The sequence below is a fragment of the Rhinolophus ferrumequinum genome, chromosome X (genome assembly GCF_004115265.2).
Source record: "Rhinolophus ferrumequinum isolate MPI-CBG mRhiFer1 chromosome X, mRhiFer1_v1.p, whole genome shotgun sequence".
NCBI classification, from domain to species: domain Eukaryota; kingdom Metazoa; phylum Chordata; class Mammalia; order Chiroptera; family Rhinolophidae; genus Rhinolophus; species Rhinolophus ferrumequinum.
Genome location: NC_046284.1, coordinates 85714057 through 85741681, shown reverse-complemented (window position 1 = coordinate 85741681; position 27625 = coordinate 85714057). Strand labels below are relative to the sequence as shown.

Here is a 27625-nt window from a genome sequence, read left to right as displayed (position 1 = left end):
CCTGTGATTTGACCAAGGCCACACAACTAGAAAAAGCTGAGGAACATTTCAAAACAACTCTCCAGCATACACATGCTTGACCGGTGGATTCCACAGACACCCCGCGGACACCCACTCTGCCAACCATGCCCTCACCTGCAGAGCTGGAATGCATCCTTCCACAGGGGCCCCATTATTGAGGCACAGCACGAAAGACACTTGACAAAACACGGGGGCCAGCCATCCTTCTCTGCCTTGGCTTTCCCCCTAGGAAGGTCAGTGACACAGAAATGTGAGGACTGGGGGACATAAACATAAAAGGGTTTAGCCGTTCCTCAGCTTCTGAAACCCAGTGGGGGAGGCCCCTCTGGTCACTTCCACTACACGCATGTTGTTATGAAGCTTCCCTTGTACCTTTCCAAAGCATTTCCTCATCAAACGATCACAAGAGCAAAACATTTATGGCAAGAGGCAAGCAGAGAAGCTGGAAGTTCAGTCCCTGCCCTCAAGCTCAGTCCTCTGCTCCCATCACACCCCAGGAAATAAGGCAGGCAGGCTACATCCTGTGCCAGTATTGAGGCGGGGGCAACAGGCAAAAATGGAGCTTTCGTGGTGGCAACAGTGAATCAAATGTGAACTCTCGGCCCCCCGACAGACCCTACTGGAGAGCACAGCCCTCAGAGGCCAAGCCAAGGCCCGTGCCCTTGCCACCTGTGACCAGAGGCCCACATACCCACACAGAACAGAGGCGCTCCGGGGAAACTGATATTTGGTTTTATTGTGCCAAGGACATCACAGATGGTGGATCTTGTCAACACCTGCAGGACACGGGTGCCCCATCTGCCAAGGCTGCTCCCACACCCCGCACTCAAATCCTGGGTGGTGGTCATGATCCTCAAAAGTGCCCCCCACCCCAAGATTCCAGAGAGACTGGTGGTGGTGGTGGTGGTGGTGGCGGTGGCGGTGGTAGTGGTGGTGGAAGCAAAAGGAATGCAGCGAGGTCAGGGTCTCATTGTCCAAAGCCCACATGACACTTGCCCCCCTGGCCCCCCTCCCTGGCCCTGGCTCATATTCTAAGCCCTGCCCACCTCCACAGAGCGGGAGGCCAGAAACAGCAACATCTGTGTGCCCCCCCACCGTACCCCATGGCCTGCCTGCCCCCAAACCAGAGAGATGCCACCTTCATAGAGCCAATGCTGTTGTCTGTCGCTTTTGAATGGTTGACTTGATAAAAGTACATTTTAATAAAGAAAAAATCCAACATTGAAGGCTCAGACATTCTTGGGGTACTAGGAAGGGGAATTCCCCACTTCTTCCTCCCACCTCCCTGGCAATGTTGTGGAGGTGGGGTGACAAGTTTTTCTGATCTTGGAAGGAACGGGGGTCAGGGAGGCTTTCCTCTGTCTGAACGTCTCTCCTCAGGGGTGGCCTGGCTGCCGGATGCTCTGTCTCTGTGTGCCTCTCGCCTACCTTCGGCACCTTTGCCCAAGTCCCCAGTGGAAGGCAGGGATGGTGCTGTGCAAGGGGCAACAGGGCACATCAGTTGGCGAAGAGACAGGTGATGGTGGTGGTGGCAGCGATGAGACAGGGCACAGGGATGGGCCAGCAAGAGGGAAGTAGGGAGGAGAACAAGGGAGGGAGAGACGGAAGGAGGAAGAAGGCAAGAGGGAAGAAAGCCAGAGAAGGTGGGGTGGCACTGGAGGGCAGGAGTGGCAGGGGTTGGGAGATGGTCTCCAAGTCTCTGGGTCGCCATCAACTCTTGTCTGGGGGTGGATCTCTGTGCACTTTGTTTTTCTTCATACTGTCTAGGTATTCCTGTTGGGACACTGCCAGCACCGACGCCAGGATCTCATCGTCATCCCAATCATTCAGACCTGCTTGGGCAAAGGAAGGGAAAGGACGATGGCGCACCCTCAGCCTGCCCGCTCCTCGCCCTTCGCTGATCCCTGGCTCTAGAAAGATGCCATCGAGGCCCCTCTTACTCCTACGGCTAAGAAGGCTCCTCTGAGCCTAGGAAACCCCACTCAGAACCCCTCAGGGGCAGATCCCTTGGGCCTGAAAGATTCCCTTTTCTTGGAGAGATGGCCATAGGCTCCAGAGGTCCCCCCTCGGGACTTACTGATTCTTCCGTCTCTCCCCAGCTCCCAGCTGGCCCCCGACTCCGAGACAGAGGAGGCTTACCGAAGGCGGAGGGGGACATCTGCTGAATGAGGGCCCGGCACTCCAGAGCAGGGTACAGGGACACGAGGGGGGAAGTCGCCTGGTCGGCCCCGGTTGGAAACTGGCTGCTTGTACCTGGGGTGGACGGCCAGTCAGAGGCAGGGCCCAGGGCCTGGGTGGCATCCCCTCAGCCCTGCATGCTTACTGTCACTAAGTCACTGACCTGGCGCACTGGGCGAAGGAGGTTTGGCAAGAGCTAAGACAGTGCCTGGGGAGGGGGGCGTGATGCCCAGCTCGGCGTGCAGCTCAGGGTGCTCGGGTGACGACGCTGAACTCCGCTGCCGTGGGGACCGGCTAGTCCACTCCTCCAGGCCACTAGAGGCCGCAGCTGTAGCGGAACTGCACGTGGCGCTGGCTTTCCGGGGCTGTGGTAGGGAAGGAGGAGGTAAGGACCTGAAATCGTCGTGACCCTCCTCTGCCCCGTCCTTGAGGGCTCGCTCCGTCCCGGAATCCTGGCTGTGACACAGCTTCTACACAGGCCGCCACCACTGCCAGTCACACAATGGGCCCCAGGACGAAGGTAAGCTCCTTACCTGCCTCATACCCTCACAGCCAACCTGATAGGAAACCCTGTTGCCTCCACCTTTGAAACAGACCCGGAATCCTCCCCCACCTCTCCCTCTCCTTGGCCTGTGCCATTAGCACTGGCCCGGACTACTGAGCCTCCTCCTGGCTGGTCCCCTTCTACTCGTGACCCCCCCGACTCTGTTCTGCACTCCGCAGCCAGGGGGCTCTTGTTAAATCCTAAGTCAGATCCCATCCCTCCTCTGCTCACAACCCTCCATGGCTTCTGCCTCACTCAGAGGAGAAGACAAAGTCCTCCCCACGGCCCAGAGGCCCCTTCTCAATCTGGCCCCACTGCCTCGTTGACTTCACCCACCACTGTATCCTGTGCAATCACACTGGCCTCCGGCTGCTCCCAGATCCCGGCAGTGCGTGCTGCCTCAGGGCCCCTGCCCGCCCAGCGCACACTTCGCTGCCTCCCTCACCTCCAGCAAGCTTTCGCTCCAGTCTCACCTGTTCGGAAGCTTACCCGGCCCATGTTATTTAATACTGTAAACTCCCAGCCCCATTCAGCCTTACTTCTCCCCTTTACCATGCTCCACATGTCTTCCATCCATACGTACCACTACTTCTCAACCAACGCACTCATTATGTTTATTGTTAATTGTGTTCCACTCTGCAAAAACCTAAGCACCCCAAGGACAGGGATCTGGGCCCGCCTAGCTCACCAATATGCCTCGTACACCCAGAACAGTGCAGGCCACAGACCTACAATAAATATTTATTGAACAAGGTACTCAGCTCTTGCCAACATCTACAATCACTCTAAACTCCTTGTGATTCCTCAAACATCTGTATGTCCTGCCCACTCCCTGCCCTAAAAAATCTCAAACTTCCAGTGTGAAGACCAACCAGAGCCCCCCATCTCCACTGGTCTCCGAGCCAGGGTCAAGGGCCCCACCGATGCGTCTCACTCAATAGACAGGGCACTACTGAGGGCAGAGCGGGCTGGATCGGATTTTACACCCTCAGCACAGGGCCAGGCATACAAGCACATTCAACAAAGCTGGTCCCTCTGAAACGATCCATCAATCCCGTACGTCACCACCAATGATGCCTTCTCTTACTCCTTAAGGGCTTGTTCTACACAAGTATTGAGAGTTCCAAGGAACAACGCCAAGACTAAGGTCAAGACGAGGTACAAACAGGGCTGGGAGCTTCCTTCTTTCCCAGATGTCAAAACCGCTTAATTTTTTCCTGCCTGTTTGGGGGCAGAGCGTGGGAAGTAATGGGTTCTTGGCCAGACCAGTGACAGAGCCCAGCACCCACCTGGCTGGTGCCGCGGACCTGGCGGGCCTGTTTTTCCTGATCCCGCAGCCACTGCAGGTAGGATTCCCGAGCCACTTGCTCCTCAATGGCCTCATTCGTGGCCTCCCAGTCTGTGGCCCTCTTCTTGTCTTCCAGCATCTGCTGTTCAATCCATGACTCCTCTGATGTTTTTATGGCATTCTTCATCAGGGACTGCTCTGCAAACTGCAAAGGGGGGAGGAACAGGGATGTGGGGTGACACTCTGAACTGTGGCCAAGAGCCAGATCTGGCTCAAGGAGGTGGACCCAGAGGCCCAGAAGAGAGGAGACAGGAAGGCAGGTACCCTTACTAAGCACCCCCTGGACAGGCTGCCTATTCATCAGGGACAGGGGGGAAGGCAGGCTTGGGTGGTGGGACTAGTCCCAATGCCTACACTCAGAAGCCCTGCTCCCAACCCCAGGACTCCTCATCTAAAGTACTAAGTCTGGGGCAGTCAGCTGCCTTCCAGCCTAGGCCAGAATTTAAAGAAGTCTCACTCGGTGATGACTGGGTTTCATAATGCTGAGGCCTTCCTCACCTACGCCCCGATGGGACAAGGAGAAAAGATCACCTGACAAGTTGGCTGTGTGTGCATAGACTGGAAGGAATAGTCAGGTATTTAAGGGACAAGGGGACAGTATCAACATGATCTGAGATGCTATGAATTGTGGGACACTGTATGAGAGTGCTCTCTGTCAGGCTGTGAGATACAACAGCATTTTAAAAAACAAAATAATAAAAAATATAAGAGCATGTCCCAAGGAATAAATGTTAAGTATTTTTCAGCGAAACGCTAACATTTTAATGCACATATACACACTGCCCACCAATGTGTGTGCATGAAGTAATGATATAAAACGTAACTTTTTACCTATGGCTAATAGTCCAAAAAGTATGCAAAATGCTATGTTAAAACCAGACAATTTAAAAATGTGCAAAAAAATCTAAACACACAATTTCATCAGAGAAGATATACAGATGCCAAATATGCATTTGAAAAGATGCTCAACACCATTTGTCATTAGAAAATTGTAAATTAAAACAAGGCAGTACCTATCAGCTGGAGATATTAAGAATTGTAGCTTCACATAGATACAGATGGTTACATATAGAAATATTTCTAGGTACAGTGGTACCTCGGTTTTTGGTTTTTACTTCTGAGTTTACAGCGTTTGTGAACCGAAATGTTCGTCAACGGAGACGTTCGAAAACCGAGGTACTACTGTATGTATATATACACGTGTTAGCATATACACACATATCTCCTGACTCTGTCAGCTGAAAGGGCCTAGAAGCAAGGACACCCCTGTAGCAAAGAGCATACTCAGCACCCCGATCTTGGTTTCTGATAATGTTCTCCAATAAACGGAACCAGGGCTCCTTGGAGAAATGGCTGGTTCTGGGACCAAGGTAGGAAATATATAAGATGAGCCTGGAGCACCTTTAGTGCCAGAAAGTAAAGAAGTTCTCAAAAAAACAGTAACAAGAAACAAAACAAAAATTTGGAAAAAAAAAAAAAAAACACACCACCACTATGGGGGTGAAAACAGTAACAAGAAACAAAACAAAAATTTGAAAAAAAAAAAAAAAACACACCACCACTATGGGGGTGTATCAAAGAGACGCAGGAACCAACTAAGAGAGCTTCCAACAGCCAAAACCAAAACAATGATCAAAAAAAAAAATAGCGCCGGATTATAATCCAAAGTATAAAATAAATATCTGTGAGTCCATATTGATATAAATGACTGAATAAATGGGGGACAAGAGACAAATCTCCCTTGCAGGAAGAATTCCAAACAATTTACGTAGGTATTCTGCCCTCAAGGAAATGGAGAATAACCTCCAATTAAGTGTGGGCTGTGTCTGATGTCTTCCTTCCAATACAGAAAAGGGGGTGAGGGAAAAGAATGATTTTATAGTGGAGAAAACCTGACAAGCACTACTTCTGCCAGGTCATCAAGGTCAACAGCAGTCACGAATCACGTTCACACTGTATTATACACTGCTGGTACGACGTGATGAGAATGGCACGGAACCACTGGGATCTTCCTCCCTACACCCCATAACCCCAGTTTAAGCATGAGAAAAACAGACAAATCCCAAAAGAGAAACATCCTACAGTATACCTGACCAATACTCAAAACTGTCAAGGTCATCAAAAACATGAAAGTGTGAGAAACCATCAGACAAGGGAGCCTAAAGACATGATGACTTTAGTTAATAATAACGTATCAATATTGGTTCATATATTGTAACAAATATATCATGATAATCTGATATGTTAATAAGAGAGAAACTGAGTGCGGGGGGCGGAGGCTATATGGGAACTTTGTACTATCTTTTCAATTTCTCTGCAAACCTAAGAATGTTGTAAACAATTAAGTCTACAAAAAAAAAACAGCAAAAAACAAACAAACAAGGCATTCAGTTTTTAAAAAAGGAAAAAACAGAAATGAGTGATCGAAGCACAAAAAGTCATAGATGAATCTTAAATGTACAGTGCTATGTGAAAGCCATTCTGAAAAAAATACATACTGTACGATTCCAATTACATGACATTCTAGAAAAAGTAAAACTAAAATAGAGTCTATAAACAGAAACAAGAAAATTGTCACAGCCAAGAGGAGCCTAGAGAGACATGACTAAATGTAATATGGTCCTGGATGGGATCCTGGAACAGGTAAGATCATTAGGGGAAAACTGAGATAATTTCAATAAAGTCTGGTCTTTAGTTACTATGTCAGTATCGGCTCCTTAATCGTGACCAATGTACTATGCTAATAAGATGTCAATCATAGTGGGTCATACGGGAATTCTCTAATCACAATAATTCTGTAAATCTAAAAGTACTCTAAAATTAAAAGTTTATTTAAAGAACAAAATTAAAAAGAACCCTATGTTGGAGGGTGTGTTGGTGTTAGGGTGTGTGTTTCCTAAAATGAGGCAGGAGCACTTTCTGTTTGTAGGAAGTGAAACCTGAATAGAAGATATCAAAACCCCCGGCAGACAACTGTTAGTGAGAATGAGAACCGGCCAGTGTGTGCTGGGAAAGCGTACTGCCACCGTCTGAGCACCTACTAGGTGCCAGCCCAGGAGCTTTCTGTACCAGCCAAGCTGCCAGCCCAGATTCCTTATATGTATTGCTCCAGGTCCCACAGCTAGTAAGTCTGGGGCCAGGCCTGCACCCCAAGTCTCTGAGCACAGCTGTCTGTTAAGTGCTGAGTTGCAGAGGAGGACCCATGTAGGTGCCAAGACACCCAGACTGAGCCCTGGTTCATGGTTCCCACATGTGACTCCATATCCCAAAATGTCAGCCCTCAACAGGCACAAAAGACGGGCGAGCCAGCTCAGACAGGCAAACTGAGACCACAGAAAGAGCCCTGAGAGAGCATGTTGGGTGACTCCCCAATTTTACAGAGGTGAGACCTCAGGGGCAACTCAGAGAAGGGACAGGGCATTTCTGTGGGCTACAGGCCGAACTGAGACCCCAACCGAGGTTTCTGGCCTCTAAATCCAACAGTGACCTTGGGCGTGGGGACCCACTTACCCCCGGTTTGAATGATGGCAGGCCCAGGCCCACACCAATGGTGGCCTTGTTGGGATTCACCACTGAATTGTAGTGGATATTCCGATGGTAGCTGACACGGATGGGTTCATCCTCATTTTGATGGATCCCATGGAATGTGTTGATGGGTTCTACAGAGAAAGAGAAGGAAGGAGCATCCACAGTGGGCTGGGCAAGGCAGGCTCGGACCAGGCACGAATGGGCGCTCACCGACCCCCCCCCACAAGTACCTGTGCTGTACTGGTACACCTCCACAGGCCTGTTGTACATCTCTGCCATGGCCTGCATCTCAATGTGGTTGCCATGGCAGTTGTTTTTCCGTTTCCGGTTGATGTAGGTGGTGAAGTCCTCTGTGACATAGTTGGAGAAGTAGTCGGCATTCTTCATCTGCAGAACAGATCAGAGGGTCATGGTCCGCGCAGGGAGAGCTCCTCCCACGCTGCCCCCACTCCACGCTCTCTGCTGCCTCACCAGGTAGTCCATGCAGTGCTTCCGGACAACTTCGTGCATGTCCTGGTCTCCGTACACCTGGTCAGCTGTGGGGGCAGAAGAAAGGAGAGGCTGGGATCAGAGCTGCCACCAGAGACGAGTTCTGAGCCACGGAACATCCGGAGGGGGGAAGGGTTGGGGGCCAGGGAAACTTCCTTTCCTACCCCGGCCTTGTGGGCTGGAACGGGGTCATGGAAAAAGGGGCAGGCTGGGGCAGTCTTTAACAACAAGAGAGTGCAGGTGAAAGGGATACACCCCTTGCAATCTGCACATGAGGAAACAGGCTCAGGGCCAGTTTGTGGCTTGACCAAGTTCACACAGAAGGTCAGTCTGTGACAAATTCAACTCTCAAACGTAGTTTCCCTGATTTCCGAGTCAGCATGGTCTCTGTAGGTTAAAAAAAGGAGGAAAAAGCAACCAGCTCGGCTCTAAGCCCAGTTCTGCCAGATGCTAGTGAGCTAAATGACCAGAGGCAAGCGACCCAAGCGGTCTCAGCCTCACCTGCCGCCGTGTAAGACGGGAACAGGCTGGATAACTCCCCGGCAGGCCTGCTTGTGAGATTAACGAGATAACGGGTGTAACGTGACCAGCACTGGCCTTGGGACAGAACAGTCACTCAGTAAATCAAAGTCGCCTTCCCTGTAGTGGGGCCCGAATGGAGGATACGGCGAAGACGATAGAGGTGGAGTACAATCCTGCCCCAGCACACCAGCGGCACATAGGGCAGCAGGAGAGATCAGACACATATGCACCTAACCAAGCTGAATTCAGGAAGGGCAGCCTGCGGCCCACATGGCCTGGGCATCATAGGGTTCTGGTCAAATTAAGAACCAGGCTCTCTCTGCCTGGCCTGAGGATCTTCACAAATGCCTTCCCTCTTTTCTTTTCAGGAGGTTCCTTCCATTCTCCTCGGCTGCCTACCTGTCAAACACCAGTTTGTTCTTTCATCCAGTTCGCCACCCTCCCAGGCACCTCTATGACCAGATTTGGCAAAGGTGTGTACAGACTTCATCTACCTGATCACACCGGGCTCCCACTGAGGACGGAGGCCAGTTCCCACCCAAGTCCACCCCCAGCTCAGGGCCCAACACCGGGCAGGGAATCGGTTTGCTGAGCGGATTGACAGCCTGGGGTAGCCAGGGAGCCTCCTCCCTGGGAAGGAGAGGTGGGCCCGACGACGAGGCAAGCCTGCCATCCACGGGCGAAGCCCACGAGGGAATTTCCCTTTGTAGCCCTGGAAGACCGCTGCTCTGATGCGACCTTCCTGGGGCCCTGGGGCAGGGGCAGGTCCTGCAGGGGACACTGCACGCAGAGTTCTTCCAGGACAGCCGATCGGCCTCTGTGAAGAATCGCCAGAAGAACACCTTCATTGCCCCCCCACCTTCCCTCCCTGGAGGGTTCCAGGAGATGAGGAGGAAAAGGCTGCTCTGAGTTAGAAAATGGACTGCTCAAGTCCTCTTGGAGGTGCAGGGACGTGAGGGTGAAGGGGAGTGGGGGTTGTGAAGGCGGGAAGGGGTAGCCCCATCACCGATGTAAACAAGGATGTGGGTTCTGCGGCCACACTCTCCCCCACCCCCCACGGCAGCACTTCCAGCAAGTCACATGTCCTTTGCACAGGTTGGGGGCCCCCTGCTGCTGCCTTTCTTAGAAGCCAGGACCACAGAGCCCGTTGTGGCTGCCTGCCTGCCAGAGCTGCTTGATGAGCTATTTCTGTAGAACGGGCTTGAGTGCCGAGGAGGCAATGCTGTGGGCAGCTGCAGAAAACAGGAACTGAGATGGGAGCGAAGAGGTTAAACAGGGGATGGCCTGCCCGGCTCAGGGAGGCGCGGAGCTGTTCCTAGGGAAGGACCAACCAGCATTTCCAGGCCTAAGTGACAGATCTCCCTGGGCTAGATGCTGGATGCAAGAAAACAAGAGGGGAAGAAAATGAGAAAGACACACAAAAGGAAAACGGAGAAAAGGGGGAGACTGGGGAACAGGGAGGGGAGCTGGGGGAGAATCCCAGGTCCCCCATTTCCCTTTGCCTGGCAGAAAGGCTCTGCTGCCTCCTGGCTGTGTGGCGCTGGACAAGGCCCTTAAGCTGTCTGGGCTGCACTGTCCTAATCCGTACAGTGGGGAAAAGATCGCCTCTTCCTCTCATAGGGGAACACGGGCCAGTCTGCCAAACACCAGAGGCATACTAGGTGTTCAAGAAACAGGGCTCCATTTGTCATGCGGAAGACGATGACTCCTCCTCCAGGTAGCCTGCCACCCACAAGTCAGCCAGAATGTCATTGGAACCACTGATGAAGCCGTTCCTCATTTCTGTTGTACTTCCTCAGCTAGAGGAAAGCCCCAAACCTGGAGTCGAGACTGTCCCTCATGCAGGCAGGACCAGCTCTCCACCTTTACTGACACCAGAGGGCCACAGATGTACCTTCTGTGCCCCTCCTGCAAATCTTTACAACCAGATTCATGTTAAATCAATACCACAGGCTTCACAACGCAGGGTCCTTATGGGTGGGTAAGGTATGACCTTCTTACTTATCTGAGAAATATAACATATCACCTTCTCGCCTCAGTGCTAAGGTGCATTGATGGGTGGCACGGTGCACATATTTAATCACAGCGGGGGGGGGGGGCAGGCACCTCACTGATCGTAAGATACACCCTAGTTTGGGGATCATGAATGAGGAAGAAAGTGTGCTCCTCAGAACTGAGGATACAAAGCAGTGGTGCCTCCGCAACAAGGGAGAGCAGAAGGATCTTTGCGCCGCGCTAAGGCAGGCTGAGAACACAGGAAGTCCTCACTTAGGAGGTGCTTGCCTCCCTTTGCTAGCCCCGCCTGTCCTCCAGAAAGCCTTCCTCCTCCCACAAAGCACAGGGGCTAGGGGCCTGGCTGGTCTTCCCTGTGGGGGCCGAGGTGGGGGAAAGGGCCCAATGGACCTGTACAGGTAGGGGAATTCAGAGAACTTGTTTTGATAGAAACTGAAACTCCTCCTCTTGCTGACGCTGCACTTGTGGGCAAAATGCACCTGCTCTCCCCTCCCAGAGTCCAGCTGGAAGAGGGTCCCCCACTACCTCATCTCTGTCCCCAACCCAAAAAGGTCTTGGAAATCCTCGGTACAATACTACAACTGGTTCCCCCAAGGCCTTTTTACATTCCAACTCATTCCATCCTCACCCCAAAAAACCCCCAACTTTACACAGGAGGGATACTGAGGTACAGAAATGCGGCACAGCTGGCCCAAGGCCACACATTTGGGAGGATGAAGGGAGGCGGCAGGCTCTTAAGGAATAACTGGTGACTTCAAGCACTGATGCCCCAGGTGATATTACCCCCCCCCCCCAATTCAGCTATCACCGAAGCCACCTGACTCCCTGGGGCCAGGCCTGATCCTGTCTATCTCACTTTCCCCCCCAGCACAATCAGGAATCTGCTGGAAAGGCTTGGGAGTGGGCAGAGAATAGAGCTATCAGGGGCTGTACCCACTACTAGGACCACAGAGGTCAGCATGCACATTACCTCCCTGGACCCCATTTCTGTCCTTTCTCTGAGCACAGAGACACCAGCACAGAAATGCACGTGTGCACACAGCCAGCAGATCTGCCAAAGGTGTTCCCTGAGGCCAAGTTCCCACATGGCAACCCTCACAACTATAGACCACGATCACATTCACCAAGCAGACGCCCTTGCCACCAACCAGGAAAGACCGACGGCTGGACAAGACGCAAGGCTGTGCAGAGGACCAACCCCTCCTCCTCCCTAGCCTTCGCCAGGGGTTGGTGGGAGGTGGGAAGAGCCAACAGCACTGAACAGACTTGCTTACCCTCTGCTGCTGCCTGGGGGAAGGTCCCCGAAACCTCTATAATTCTTCCTCCTCGAAACCTCTATAATTCTTCCTCCTCAAGTTCCCTAAATTGTAGTCACTAGTTGCCGAAGAGTTATGTGGAGAAGCAAGACAGGAGAGTCTGGACTACCCTGTTTCCCAGAAATTAAGACGTAGTCGGACAATCAGCTCTAATGTGTCTTTTGGAGCAAAAATTAATATAAGACCCAATATTACATTGTATTATATTATATATTATATTATGTTATACTTATACTATATTATATTATATAAGACTGGGTCTTATGTTATAGCAAAACAAGACCAGGTGTTATATTAATTTTTGCTACAAAAGACACATTAGAGCTGATGGTCCGGCTACATCTTATTTTCAGGGAAACACGATATGTAAAGGAGTTTAAGTACAGAGCCCTACCATTTTTTTTAGCGGTACCTGAGAGCTGCCTGCCCGCCAGGCTGCTGCCTGCCTGCTAGGAGAGTGACAGCAAGTTCCACTGAGGACAGAAAAGGCAGCTTGGTGTCTGCAGGGAAGCGGGCACACATGGTAGCCCACGGAGATCTCCTTCTGGCCCGCTTCAACCTTGAACACTGATGTTCTGACACTGGCCTGTGTCACCTAGATAATTGGGTCCTGGCTTTCTCTTGAGGTCTCAGTTTCCCCATTTACGAAACAGTCAAACTGATCAAAGATCCATCACTCCAATGCGGATGGTCCACATTCCAAGAAGCAAAGGCCAAAGGACTGGGCATGGCTAATGTTTTGGGGCCCCATCACTGTAACACGCACCTCCCCGGCTGCTTCTCCATGGCCCAGGCAGACACACGCACATGTGGCCCCCACTTTGCTCACAGAGGGCAGGGCCAGAGGTTTTTGCTGAGTCAGAGCCATATGGGGAGAGGGAAGGCAGAGAGATGCAGACTCACATTTCCAGGAGGAGGTTATCTGAGCACAGCAAGCGTAGGGTGGACCACAGGACACCTCTGGGACTCAGGCTCCCACTTCCACTCCACCCAAGCCTTTGCTGATGTTCACGAGTCCCCAGCAGGGCTTGGTGGGAGAGAATGGGGCACAAGCAGTGGATAGTGGCTCCGAGGCAAAACAGAGGGTAGAAAGCCACCTGCCTCAGGATTCCCAACAGAAGAGGGTCACAGGCTGGCTCCTCGCTGGAGAAGTACGGCCCGGAGAGGTCAAGGAACACAGCTGAGGTCACCCTGCCAGGTGACAGCCAAGCTAAGAAGCTAGGGCTTTCCTAAGGCCAGAGAAAGAACGTGTCCTATGGACACCTCTGGGTCCCCATACCAGCTTTGCTACTGATGACACTGAGCATGTCATTTCCCTTCCCTGGGCCTCAACCTTCTCACATGATGATGACCCCAGTTTTGCAGGTGAACCTGAAGCACCCAGCTGAATGCCTAGCAAAAACTTGGGGTCAAAGAACAACAGGGTGGCCCCTCTATCTGCAATCCCCCCTCCAACTCCAAACCCTCAGTGATATGCTCTTTCCACTGCCCAATGTGTGGTGGGAAGGTAGAGCCCGTAACCTGTCCAGCGCCTAGAGCGACTACCACGTCTCCCTATCCAAGCCAGGCCGGAAGCAGAGGGGCGGCACAGAGCATGAGGACAAAGTCCCTTTTCCAGGCGCATGTCCTGCGCACTCTGCCCCAGGGAAAACTCCAGATGAGCCTGAGAATCCCAGGGGCCACGTACCTCTGGGGAGAGACCAGGGGGCTGCTGGGGTTTTATGGAGAAAAGCCAAGGGCTGTTCAGTCAGGCAAAATGTGCAGCCATAGTGCTGATAAGGAAAGGCCTTCAGCCTGCTGCACTGAGCTTTTCCTGGAAGCTCGGGCTCCTTACTGGAAGGCCCCGATGGGGGAAAGGGTCAGAGGACATCTGGGGAAAACAGCTAGATGGACACACGTGTCAATACTGCCCTTGCTATGGGTTGCTGCAAAAGCTAGGTCCTCACAAGCCCCAAGGTCGGCCTCAAAGATCACTCAAGGCCCAGACGCCCAGCTGCGTTCTCCAAGCTTCACTCCACCAGCCACCCTGCGTACCCCACAACCAGCCTGAGGTCTGAACTCAGGGCCTACCACCGAACAGACCCTCACCTGATCTTTCTTTATCCTCCTTTGATCCAAGAGGGCCCCAAACCCAGCGTTTTCTCTAGGAAACATCGCAGGGAGAACATGGACTTAAGCCAGTGGTAGGAGGGTGGGAATTTTCCCAGTTCCGCAGAGTCCAGGGCCTGCACCGCGCCTGCGTGGTCCAGCAGGAGAGGCAACCACTCACTCCACTTAACCTTTATTTCATCCATTCGAAAAACATTTGTGGCTCTGAGGCGCCGCTGCGAACAGCACTGAGGCTTTACCAATGCTACTGCTCCAGGAGGGCCTACTGCGTGCGTGTCAGGCCCTAAAGATATTTACTGAAGTCATGTCATTTAACTGTAACAACACTGGGTCTTTTAGCCCCACATTACAGCAGGAAAACAGGCACAGGATAAAAAAGCTGCTTGCCCAAGGTCACACCCAGTATCAGCGGCACGGCCCGAAGTGCAGCCTGGGTCAGTCCAGCCCGCCAGCAGACGTGGGGGACTTGTACCCATAGACTGAGAATAATGGACCCAGAAGGGATTTAAGAAGCCCTTCGGAAACCACCACCGCTCCGGTGATGGGACAGAAGTTAGGAGTGAGGGCCAGCACACGGCAGGCTTCTGACTCCCGGCTCAAATCCTATCAGAAGGCATTTTTTTCTCCGGTAGACACCAGAGCCCCGAACGAAGGATCAGATCACACTCCTAGGTCCCCCGGACACTAGCACAGGCTCTCACGACTGCTTGTTGTCACAGGTTCAGAGCCAGAGGGGCCTCAAAGATCTAGCTCAGACTGAACAGTAGCTGGTATGAAGGAATTACTAATTTTGTTAGGGATGATAATGACATTTTGGTTATGTTCAGAGAGAGAAGAGAAGAGAGAAACCTGTTAGAGAAGCATATAGAAATATTTACAAATGAAATGCCCCAATGTTGGAGTTTTAAAAATACTCTTCTTTCAAGAGAGTGAGAAAGAATGGGCAGGGTAGTGATGAAGTAGGGCCGGCCATGTGCTGATGACTATTTGGAAGATGAGCGATAGGTACATGAAGGTCCACTACTCTCTCTATTTTTGTGTAAGTTTAAAAACAGGTCTATAATTCCAGGCGAGAGTAGTGTGCTGTGGTCAGGAGCCCGGGCCTCAGACTAACGTGACCCACACTCCAACCCCCGGCTCCACCCGGTGCTAGCTGACCTTGGGCAAGCCACTCCCCATCTCTGGGCTCCTCTGCTCATCTGACAAATGGAAGCAACAGTCCCGGCACTTACCCAGCTTGGGGGAGAACTGCACGGGTTTCTGGCAGTGCCTGCCAGAGCGAGCTGTCCCCAAGAATGTTAGTTTCTTGATCACCATTATTGCTGTTACTATTACACACCCCCACACTGCCTCATGACCGGGGGCCTGAGGCCAGATAGGAACCTGAGGTTGGGGCGTGCAGTCCCTAAAAGACCAGCTCGCTCTGCCCCCGACCCTGCCTGAGGGGTTACTCCTGAAAACTGGGACACAGCTCAGGGGCAGACCGAGGCCCCTGAAGGCTAAGGCAGACTCACCTACAGCCCGGAAGAGACAGGCGCCGTCCTCCTTCATCTGCTTGATGATGAAGCCCTTCTTGTCTCGCAGGGCCTTTTCAAACCAGTGCTCTTGCTGGAGGGAAGAGGTGGGGGTCAGCAACAGGAAAGGCCTGTCCCCCCTCCCCAGGGCCCTGCCCTTGAGCTCCTGAGGGCCCAACTGATTGGCTGAGAGGACCCTGGGCAGGGTCAAGTTCTCAGCCCCGTTTGACCACTCCATGCACGTGGAGTAGGAGACCCTCTCTTTTAGGGAAATCAGTCATGTGTAAGCAGAAGACCTGCTCCCAGAGGGGCACCAACCGCCCTGAGAGCAGAGGCCCCAGCTGTATGCTGCCCCCTGCTGACCGTGCTGGAAATGCAGTGCGAGGCCTTCCCCCAGATGGCCAGAGGCCCAGAGTTGGCAAGTACCTGGGACACGGGGAGAACCTGGCTTTACCTCAAGGCGTTTCACTTGGGGGCCCACTCTGGCCACTTAGCTAGGACAGATGTTGAGAATGGCATGGCTGGCAAGGCACTGAGCCCCACAAGTTGCTACGGAACGCCAAGATCTTGTGTAAGGCAAAATACACGGTATAAAGCAAAATATACGCAAAATATGATCTTACTTGTGACTGAACACGTTTATCAAATATATGTATATGCATATGTAAACAAACACCCATGCACACAAAGTTGGGAAGGCTATACAACAGAATATTATCCCTAAGTGTTGGTATTACACGTGACTTTACTTCACCTCCTTCTTTGTAAGAGCTTTATACAATCCCTCGCCCAAAATTTCAAAACTCAAAAAGCTTTGGAAACCAAGTCTTTGTCTAACTCATTTGGCATCATAACTGACCTGAGCTGATGAGAACCTATTTATCTCACTTGAAAGTGAATATTCAAACATTTCCATTCAGAAACACTGGGATGTTTGATTATGAGGTGCTGCCACAGACCCCACTGGAGGTGTTACAGAACACACAGCACACGAGGTCCGGTCAGACAATTAAGTTCGCGAACTTGTTGCAGTGATATTGCTAACCTTTTTTTGATATCAGAGGGATTATTCATTATGAATCTTCACCAACTGGACAGTTAACCACGTTTACTATTAGAAAGTGCTGAAAAGGCTGCGTGAGAAAGTTAGATGACCTGAACTTTTCACCAACAATTCATGGCTCCTGCATCACGACAACGCACCAGCTCACACGGCCCTGTCTGTGAGGGAGTTTTCAGCCAGTAAACAAATAACTATATTGGAACACCCTCCCTGCTCACCTGATCTGGCCCCCAGTGACTTCTTTCTTTACCCGAAGATAAAGGAAATATTGAAAGGAAGACATTTTGATGACATGAAGGGTAATATGATAACAGCTCTGATGGCCATTCCAGAAAGAGTTCCAAAATTGCTCTGAAGGGTAAACTAGGCACTGGTGTCAGTCCAAGGGGAGTACTTCGGAGGTGACCATAGTGATATTCAGCAATGAGCTATGTAGCACTTTTTCTAGGATGAGTTTGTGAACTTAATTGTCCGACCTCATACAAGGTGATTTTTCTAAATTCTGAAATTTTTCTAAATTCCAAAGCACATCTGGCCCCAAAGGTTCAAGTAAAGTGAACCTGTACAAATGTGTATTTTTCAGATGTGTTTCTCAAAAATAATGTAGAGATGAGTAGACAGAACAGAGGATTTTGGGGGCAGTGAAATGACTCTGTATGATAATATAATGGTGGATACACATCATTTTGTATTTGTCCAAACCCACAGAATGTAGAACACCAAGAGGGAACCCCAATGTAAACTACAGGCTTTGGGTGATGGTTATGTGTCAGTGTAGGTTCATCAATTTTAACAAATGCATCGCTTTGGTGAGGGATGTTGGTAAAGGGGGAGGCCACGCATGTGTGGGGGCAGCAAGTATAGGGGAACTCCCCGTACCTTCTGCTCAATTGCTGGGAACCTAAAACTGCTCTAAAACAGAAGTCTATTAAAAACGCAATGTCTACGGGTCACTTAAAACATTTCCACTTCAAAACAAAACAAACCAGAATTAGCAGACCTTTCCCAGGCCCCTGTCGCCCTCTGCCGGCCACCAGAAGCAAGCCAGCCTGATCCGGCATCAGGGCTAGGGACCAGAAATCCCAAGACTGCTTCTTGGGGACACCCCCCTGCCCGGGGATTTATAGGATCCAGGCTAACGCCAACCAGAGGGAATCACCTCTCTGCAGGCCATTTTCCCCCAGCTCAGGTGACAGAAATTCCTGGCCAAGTAGAAAGCACAAGGTTTGGAGGTCAGAAGCTCTGGGTTCCAACCCCAGCTCTGTCACTTGCTGCATGACTTTGGGTGAGCTAAGTGAACTCTCCAAGCCTCAGTTTCCAATCAAACGGGATATGTGATCTACCTGACAGAGCTGTCAAGAGGCTCAGAGGAGAGTCAGGACCAGGAAAGGCATGTAAATAACATACCGTGTACTGGTGAAGTGGGCGCAGTCACAGAGGGGGTGAGAGCAGCGCAGCGATAATGGACAACTGGGAGTCCCAGGTGAGTGGCTGGACGTGAGGGGTTGAAGAGGGGGTGACAGGGGAATACCCAGCAGTCCCATCAGGGCCCACCCCTGAGAAGGGATGGCTGGCCTGCCAGAGATGCCAAAGGCACTGGGAAGCCCTAAACGGGCTTCCACGGGCAGCACGAAGACTCTTGTTTGTGCACAACATTCCAAGCGCCCCTCCTGCCCCAAAGGCTGTGGGCTAGCACCCTCCAGCCAGTTCTCCCAGGTCCATCCCGGCCCCGCAGGCTCAGCCGTCTCCCAGCACCACGGCCCCTGCCCTCGCCAGGGGCCTCCAGCAGGGAAGCTGCAACTGCGGCTATAGCCTCAGACTGAACAGAAGTAGTTCTAAGAAAGAAAAGCACATAGCAACCTCCTGCTCCCCTCAAGTGTAGGGGGAAAGGACATCAAGAGAGGAAAGACAATAAAAGCGGTAAGAGGCCTCCTACTCATTCATCCAACAAAGGTTTGCCAGGCAGCTACTAAGTCAGAGCCTGGGCTGGCAATGAGGCCAGAGAAATGAACCAGACTCTCTCTCTACCCTTGATAAACTCCCAGACTGCTAGAGGGGTGGGGAAACAGGCAATGACTACACGCAAACGTGAGCAGGGCTGTGAAAGATGAACACAGGCGTGTCGGGAAACAGAGGCAGGGACCTGGCCAGTCATTAAGGCTGGCGCCTGAGAGGAGGTTCCACCTGAGCAAAGGATTAAAACACCAAGACCTCCAGAAAAGTTTGTGAATTAGGTAAGAAATCATTTCTGCCACAAAGCACCAGGGATGTCGGATGCCAGCAATGAGTTCAGCAGAGCTAAAGTCCTGGGTAGGACTAGGAAGGTAAGCAGGGCAAGGCCAGGAAGAAAGACAGACTCCTGTTAGCCAAATGCCTGCCCCGTGCCAGGTACCAGATGCAAAAGGTGATCTCAATTCATTCTTACCGCAGCACAGATGGCAGGAAGCATTATCCTCATTTCACAAAGGCAGAAAGGAGCTGGGGTTTGGGCACCAGCAAGGCCTGGTGTGGAAGCGACAGGGCAGGCCTGATGAGCCACAGCATGGTGACATACCTGGCAGGCCATCCTGGGAAAATCCTGCTTTGTCCCTGAAAGTGACGGACGCCTGAGCGTACTCTTGGTACAAGCAGGGCTTTGGTCCTGGGGCCACCAAAGTGGCATCTGGGCCTGGATCTGGACGCCAGGCCACGAGCCACCCACTAGCTTTGGAACCCATAGCCGTAAGAGCCTGGGCTCTGGCTGAAACCCCTCCTCTTTCTCCCTTTGGGAAGAGAAAACAAGGAGATCCTGGTACTGCGTTCCAGAAAGAGTTTAGACAGTCCCAGGAGCTCCTAGCACAGTCTCTTCCATCCCCCAGCTGGACAAGAACCTGCAAGAAAGGTGCCAACTTGGAAGTTAAGAAAATGGCCCATGAAGGAAGAGCTGCTGGGAGTAAGGGGTGGGGCCTGGCCCAGCCACAGAGAAGTTCAGGCTGCATCAGTGCCCTGGCCTGAGAAAGTCCAGACCCTCAATCTTGCAAGCCCACTATCGAGCCTGAAGGCAATCCCTCCACACCTTTGAGCCTCCACAAAGCGTTGGATAAAGCTCTCTGACACCAGGGGATCCCGGGCGCAAGTCTGCAACCCACCAGTCCACAGGTCCAAGAAGCCGGCTGTGGGACCCAACTGACTTAGGCTCCCATCCAGCTCCAGTTATTAGCCAGGTGATGACCTGCTCTAAACCAGTTTTCCAATCTGTGAAATGGGATAACAAGTCTTCCAATAACAGGGATACTGGGCAGACTCAAACATTACAGGGCTCTGCCCAGTAGGAGAGCACTGAACGAGTTCCCTTCCCATCCCTGGAAGGGAAACAAGAACACCCCTGTAGTAGGCTGAATAATGACCACCCACGCCTATCAGGCCCTAATCCCTGGAACCTGTAAATGTTACTTTGTAAGGAAAAGGGATCTTTGCAGGTGTGATTAAGTTAAGGATCTTGAGATACAGCGCTGAGATATACAGCGATTATCTTGGAGTATCTGGATGGGACCTAAATGCAATCACATGTGTCCTTCGAACAGTAGCGGAAGATCCGATACAAACAGAAGAGGAGTGAACATATACACAGAGAATAAGATGTGAAGACAAGTGGCGGTTGAAGTGATCTGCTCACAAACTAAGGAATGCCGGCAGCCCCAGAAGCAGGAGGGCTGGGTTCTACTCTAGAGCCTCAGGAAGGAGTGAGGCCATGCCAACACCTTGCTTTGGGACCAGTGAAACTGATTCCGGACTTCCGGCCTCCAGAACTGTGCGAGAATCCTTGTCTGTTGTTCTAAACCAGCCGGCTGGTGGTCAATTTGCCACAGCAGCCACAGGAAAATGATATAAGCCCCTTGTGGCACTCCTGTGTGAGCTATGAGGCAACGTCACATGGCTGTCGCCCCACAGGACCCACCTCTCCATCACCCCCCTCTTGCAGGGAGTTAGAAGGAAGGCAGCAGGAGCCCGGGCTCCCCCACAGCCTGGGAAGCTGCTGACCCTGCCCATCCATGAATGAGCTGCCACGGAAGGGGGGTGGGGGAACGGTAAGATGGCAGAAGCAGTGGCAGCTCATGGGCAGATGTCTTCCCAGAGACCACGGCCAAGAGGCGTTTAGTATTCTGGGCTTCACAGCTCCGTCCCAGCAAGCCTGGTGCCAAGACCACTCCTCTCTCCCCCCTAAACACCCAGGAACACTGGCTCAGCTCACAGGCAAAACACACAGGCAACCCAAACCATGAGAAACACAGACAGATGCACTGCTCTCTAAGGACCAACACAAGCTCTCCCGAGCGGAGAAACGGGAAAAGAGCACGGCCCCAAAACCTAATGCCAGGCCACTGGGAGGAGAGGATTAAAAAAAAAAAAATAAGATTCTGTTATTCTGCAATAAAAAGGAATGAAGTACTGATGCAGGCTACAATATGGGTGAGCCTTGAAAACATTATGCTGAGAGCAGCAAGTCACAAAGGATTCCATATTGTATGATTCCATCTACATGGAACATCCGGAAGAGACAAATCAAAACAAAAAGTAGATTAGTGGTTGCCAGGGGCTGGGAGGGGATGAGGGGACTGGGGGACGATGATTCTGGCAGGGTTTGTTTCTGAGGTGATGAACATGTCCTAAACTTGATTGACCGTGGTGATAGATACTGAATCGTACACTTTAAATTGGTGAATTGTACGGTGTGCGAATTATGTCTCAACAAAGCTGTAAAAATGAAGAAAAACAACCCAAGGACCTATAGCACCTGGCAAGAGAGAATGAAATGGAACACTGCTTGAAACTTCATAGCATACCCCCAAAAGCCAAGGGACCCCACTCAAAACTTTCACAATGGGTGGGGGGAGTGGGGAACAGGGAATTAAAGAAGAGATTACAACTACCTTCAGAACACTGAGTCCAACTTCCCTCTTCAGCACTACCCATTTTATGGATGGAGAAACTGAGACCAGAAAAGGGAACTGCCTGAAGATAATAGGACTCAAAGCCAGAATGCCCGGGCAGGGACCACTTCCTGCCATACCACTCTGCCTCCCCACTAGAGGAATCAGCTGGTTCCCAGATGCCAAATGAAGGATCTTTGCTAACAAAGATTGGCTGTTACAAAGAGTCCTAGGAAGAACCCAGGTGATCCTGGGGAAACTGCAAGAAAAGAATCAGCCTGACGTGCGCCAGGTCAGGTATTTTACACACTTGATCACCTGAACATGTACAGACTTTCGTAAAAAAAAAAAGAAAAAAAAAAAAAAGAGCAGCTGAGTGTTTGCCTAAAGCTGTTAAGGCAGCTAAGCAGGAGACCCTGGAGTTTACACTTAGGCCTGCCCGGTTCCAAAGCCCAAGTTCTCTCCACACACAACCCTATCTCCACACCATCCAATAGGCCCCCTGGCAGGCAACCTCTGAGCTTATTCGCAACAGCAAAGATGGCCAAAAATATCGCTGTCCACCAATCCCGAGCTTCACACCAATGGGGCCACTTGTCCTGCACACCGAGCTTGGATGCCTGCGAGGGATCAGAGGGGCAGGAGAGGGAGCGGAACCCAGTTCTCTCTCAAAAGACACCCACCCTCTGTCACCTCCAGGTCAAGAGGGCTTTGGTGTGAGCGCCCTAAAATCCCAAAGCTAGGTGACACCCCACCAGCTCCCTACCTGCCCAGTGAGGAAAGAGACCCGGAGAGCAAAGGCAGAACTATTCTGGTTCATGCAGCAAAGCCCCGCAGAGCAGGAGTGGGAACCCAGCACCCCGGCTACGGTGCCAGGTCCAGCTTCTCCCACCCCTCGGCATGCACGCCCTTCTCAGAACGCTCTGTGGGGTCCTCAGGCTAAGGACGCTTTCACACCACTCTTTTCATAGGGCAGACTCTTAGCAAGGCAGCCTCGGAAAGGAAACCCCTGACCCGAAGGTGCCCAAGGGGCTCCTGTAGGCAGTAGAGGTACAGTGACATCAGCACTGACAAGTCGTCTGAGGAGTCAGAACAAGGACGAGATGCACCAAGCGTGCTCCCTCTCAACAACTCCCCTTTTTTCCAAGGGATCTAATGGGCCTCCAGGCTACCAATGTCCCCAGGACCAAGACTGAGGCAGCAGGAAGAATCTCTCCTCTTCTCATCCCCAGAAGGTCCCAAGTTGGACCAGGTGAAACGGCGAAGCATCTTCTTCCTCCTTTTGTCTGAAGACGTGGAGGACAGGAAGCCTCTCCTCTGTCGTTGGGAAGGGGAGACACCATGCAACCAGAGCTTTACTTCCACGTTCTTACGGGGACAAGTATGAGAGAGAAATTCCCAGCCCAGGAGACGCAAAGGGGGTGTGAGGAGCTATCTTTCTAGTCACCCTAGCATCACATGACTTTGCGCCTCTCTATCCCTGGGACCAGGGACGTATCACTCCGTGTTACTGTGAAGGAGGAAAAGCAGACTTTACCCTAACCAGGGAGAGAACAAACAACTCCTGGCCCTGACCCTGTGGGTCCACAGGATTTATCCTGCCTGAAGCAATAACGGGTGGAAAAGCTACAAGGACGAGGGCTCAAGACAAGGCCCTGGCCCCCGTGAAGTACGGAAACATTTACCTGAGCAAAGAGGGAGAGGGACGGGGGTGGAGAATTTCCCTGGAGTGGGGATGTCCCAAACCCCTTTCCTGTCTCTGGGAAGAAAAAAGCTTGTTGAAAGGAATTCAGGAAGCTCAGACTAGTTCCCTGATCCTGAAAATGAGAAGCAAGCAGAGCTGAGTCAGGGAGAGTCTCTGAGTATCTCCTGGTTCTTGAGGGAAGGCCTCAGTCCTCACGTCCCCAGGACCTGACAACCTTCCCAGAGAAAGGAGGAGGAGCTGCCTGGCCTGAGGATAAGGGTTTCTTAGCGCTGTGAAGAGCACCCAGGTCCTTCTACCCAATGGGGGAGGCGCCAGGCCACATGGGGGAGGACCTCGTATTCCTTTCCTTGGTGATAAAGGATTGCCAGGTTGGGGGGGAGCCTCATACCCAAGGGGGATAGGACTCAGGCCCCTCCCTAAGGCGAAGAATATCTTGTGCCTGAGGGGAAGCTTAGCCCCCTGGGAAGAGACCCAGAACTCTTTCCTCAGAATCCCACCTTACCCGTGTCTCCAAGGGGAGTGGGCAGTTATCAGGACTTAGATGACGAATGGAGGGTGGTCTAAGGCTCAGGTCCCCAAGGCAGGAAATCTTATGTCCCTAAACGGCCCCTACGACTCAGGTAGACATATGCTCCCTGAAATAAGGTGAAAGTCAGTATTCTAAGTGCAGGTTCGGGTCTCCGGTCCTACGATAAGGAGAGCTGTCTCACACATCTGAAGGGAAGTGTAAACTTTTAGGGGAAAAGACTTAGTGCCCTTTCCCACAGGGACTCTGTATCCATGCCCCAAAGGGAAGTGTTTCCACAATCAATTCTGGGGGAGGGAGTCCTGCTCCTAAGGGGTACCTTCAATTCCTTTAGGGGAAAGCTCAGACCTTATCTATAGAGACACAGCAGTCACTGGGGTACGTATGGCTCTCTTGTCCTTGAGGGAAAGCTCCAGTGTCCTTGGCACAGTGGGTCTCCGGCCCTTGCAGACAGGCTTAGATCCGTGGGGAGCCCTCAGATTCCACCTCTGGGACTCCATGCTGCCGATGTCCCTGAAGAATGGTCTCAGGGTCAAGTTCCCAAGGCAGAAATCTTACGTCCCTGACGAGCTCAGGCACTTGTCAGGGGGAGGGAGGGGACAGTGCTCAGATCTATTTCAAGGGGAGAGGGGGCTATTAAGTCCCCAAGATGTGTTTCAGTCCTTCATAATTGGGGCAGAAGGACCTCATGTGTGTGTGTGTGTGGAGGTGTCTCAGACCCCCCCCCCCAAGGAGAACACTCAGACACCAGTCCTCGAAGAAAAAAATCTCCTAAAGACTTCACCTGGCCTGAAACCTCTGTGGGGGTATCAGACCCAGTCTCTGGCAGCCCCAGTCCTTAAGCAGGGGAATCTTAGGGTTCCACCATCCAAAACAGTGAGCCTCATTTTCTTGAAGAAAGGCTCAGGCCTGGTGGTGGTGGTGGTGTTGGGTGGGATGAGGGAGAGGGGCCAAAGGTCTATCACTTAAAAGAAGATTAAGCTCTGGGAGATTCAGACTCTTGTCACCAAGGAGTTCTCAAGATTACTGAGAGGAAGCATAGACCCTCGTCACTTACAGAATGAGTCTCATATACCCTAGTAGAGTCTCTGGTCCCTGGATATCTTGGTCCTTGCCTTCAGGGGAAGAGAATCTTACCTCCTCAAGATAAGTCTTACATCCCTGGAGAAAAGCTCAGAAGATCTCTCTCTACAGGGGATGTGTATGTGTGTGTCAGGCCCTTGATTTTAGAAAAGTGTCAGACCCCACTGCTGAATGGTCCTGTGCTGTGTCCCCGAGGAGGTGGAAGGGTTGTCCTCTGCAGAGTATCTCAGACCCCTGAAAGGGTTTGGTATCTTGGGAACACTAAGATATCTGAGGTCTCCATCTTACTTGTGTTCCCTGGAGGGGGACTCTTAGATTCTTATGTCAGAAGAAAAGAAATCTCAAGCCACTGAACACAGACTCTCTCTTGGAGAGTCATGAGACTCCCTTCTCAGGAGGCATGCCATTCTGCCTCTGTCTCCTGGGGGGTTCCCACCTACTGGACCTACAAGATGAGGTCTCAGGACCTGGAAAAGACCGCAGACCCCATCTTCAAGTCCTTCGTCTTATCTGGGGCCTCTAACCTCAAGTCCTCGGGGAAAAGGAGTGGAGAAAGAGGGTGTCTCACACCCCTACCAGCAGAAAAAAGTGTGTCAAGATTCGGGAGAAGGCATTTAGGTCCCTTGGGGAGATCTTAAACAGCCTTTCTTGGATCGCTACCCAGTCTGGGGATCCCACCCACCATAACGGCTCACCTGTCGCCCCCAGCTCATACCTGCTCGACAGTGGCAGGGTCCATCGCCTCGATGCGTGCTGCTGCCGCTTCATACTCGTCCTCACTGTTGTAACCTGCGCCGACCTCCTCGCGCTCAGGACTGCCACCGCCAACCGCGCCAACCCCGGGGGCTTGACGCCGCCGCTTGCTGTGGCCGGGTCCGGAGCAGCAGCTGCCCACGCCCACCGCGCCGCCCACGGCAACCACCACGCCCGCCGCACCCACACCTGCAGCCGATGCACCCAGCGCGTCACCCGGACCGCCGCCGGGACCGCCGGGGCCCCCACAAGGAGGAGGAGAGGCCTGCTGTGGCCGGGGGCCCGCCACGGCGCCGGGCGGCACAGCCAATGCCCAGCGGTGAAGTGCACCCGGTGGCCCCGGTAGTGGGCCCTGAGGCGGCGGTGAGGCCCGCGGACGGGCCCCCACGACGCCCGAGTCACGGTCACGATCGCCGCCGCCCACGCCCGTGCCGCCGCCGCCCACGCCCACACCCCCGCCACGGCGCGGTGCCGGGGGCAGAGGCCCGGGCGGCGACGGCTCGTTGGCGGGGTCGGCGTCGGGAGGCGGCGGTTTCTTTTTGGGGAGAATAGTCATGGCGGCACCGACAAGTACCCCTCAGCAAACGCGGCGCGCGGCACGCCGGGATAGAACCCGGATGAGGGGGCTACTGTGATGCGCGAAGCACGACGGGATCGCCGGGAGGACCCGGATAAAGAGATTGAAACACGGGTTCAAGAATCGTCGGCGGCGCGCAGGTCACGCGACAGGAGAACCCGGATGTGAAGTCCAAGGTGAAGGCAGCGCGGTGAGTTCGTCGTCGCCTTCTCTCCGAATTCGGCAAGTTGATTGCTACGCTCGTTCCGGCCTTCTGCTTCAAAGGAAACAGAACCAAAACAAGCACCTCTTCGCCCCGCCCCCTCGCAGGTTCTTGAACTACCGGGTGGGGCCCTGGGGCACCGCGCACGCGCACCAGAGCACAGCCCTGCCTCTCGCTCGGAAGTACGTGGGCAAAAATCTTCACCGCCGCCACAACAATTACAGGCACCAACCAATCGAAGCGGCTGCGTGGGTCCTCGCTGACGTCCACGGGCCAATCAGAAGAGAGTAATCGCCCTCCTGCGCCCTCCTCCGTCTCGGATTTCAGTCAAAGTCAGCACCCTGGGTCCTGGCCTTCTCCTCGGCGTCGTTCTGCTCTTGACTTCTGTCCCCGAGGCTCTGACTCGCAGGCGGAGGTACTGTGACAGGACAGCGTGGCCTGCCTTGTGCAGGACAGTTTTAAAAGCACCTCCCTCCCAGGCTCCCAACTTGGCCGCTGTCAGTGGGACTGACAGGAAAATAACACTCCCAGAGCCTAGAAATCCTCTGAAGCGTCAGTTCCGGTCCCACCCACCTGCAAATCCACATCAGTGGAGGGGCGGGCTCCACTTCACCCTGGCAACAGGCGGAGTGCTGCGGTGATTGGTTAAGAGATGCCCTCACTCGCGTCGGTCGGACGAACCTTGGGACAGACGAGCACCGTGGGGACAGTGGGTGTTTGGGAAGCAGACACGCCCTCTTTGGCAGCGCGGCACTCTCGCCCTCCCGTTGACCTCCCCGCCCTGTGGCTAGTGCGCAGGCGTGGCACAGCCTTTTCCTCCCTTCAAAATAACTGTTTACCTGGATTCAGCGAAAACTTTATAAACCTGGGCGGCCGGATAGCCCACTTGGTTAGAGCGCCAGCTCTGAACAACAGGGTTGCGGGTTTGATTCCCACATGGGCCAGTGAGCTACACCCTCCACACCTAGATTGAAGACAACGAGCTGCCGCTGAGCTGCGGGAGGGGTGGCAGGATGGCTCAGTTGGGTAGAGCGTGAGCTCTCAACAACAGGGTTGCTGGTTCAATTCCCGCGTGGGATGGTGGGCTGAGTCCCTTGCAACTGAAAAGATTGAAAAAAACGGCGACTGGACTTGGAGCTGAGCTGCACCTGCCATAACTAAGATTGAAGGACAACAACTTGGAGCTCAGGGGCCCTGGAGAAACACACTGCTCCCCAATATTCC

General features: G+C 52.7%; 1 protein-coding gene across 2 annotated transcripts; it reads right to left on the bottom strand.

Moving 5' to 3' along the window:
* Positions 1-1189: 1189 nt before the first annotated feature.
* On the bottom strand, positions 1190-27165 carry OTUD5 (OTU deubiquitinase 5). 2 transcript variants are annotated; one of them, XM_033107777.1, is made up of 10 exons: positions 26555-27165; positions 25585-26452; positions 15583-15676; positions 8091-8155; positions 7850-8006; positions 7602-7750; positions 4033-4236; positions 2363-2564; positions 2161-2274; positions 1190-1853 (listed from the first exon to the last, which is right to left on the bottom strand). In XM_033107777.1, exons 2-10 carry the CDS (start codon positions 26176-26178, stop codon positions 1732-1734), a joined length of 1701 nt encoding a protein of 566 aa, XP_032963668.1. In that variant the 5' UTR covers positions 26179-26452; positions 26555-27165; the 3' UTR covers positions 1190-1731. The 2 variants fall into 2 exon arrangements, with proteins under 2 accessions (XP_032963668.1, XP_032963676.1); XM_033107785.1 differs by having other exon boundaries at positions 26634-27165.
* Positions 27166-27625: the final 460 nt, after the last annotated feature.

Excerpts from the sequence above, each read along its gene's own strand:
- OTUD5 (XM_033107777.1), bottom strand. The coding sequence starts at position 26,178 with ATGACTATTCTCCCCAAAAAGAAACCGCCGCCTCCCGACGCCGACCCC. Across the intron at positions 15,677-25,584 it reads ACCCTGCCACTGTCGAGCAG|CAAGAGCACTGGTTTGAAAA; the intron begins GTATGAGCTGGG and ends TCTTCCCTCCAG. Across the intron at positions 4,237-7,601 it reads TGCCATCATTCAAACCGGGG|TTTGCAGAGCAGTCCCTGAT; the intron begins GTAAGTGGGTCC and ends CCCCCTTTGCAG.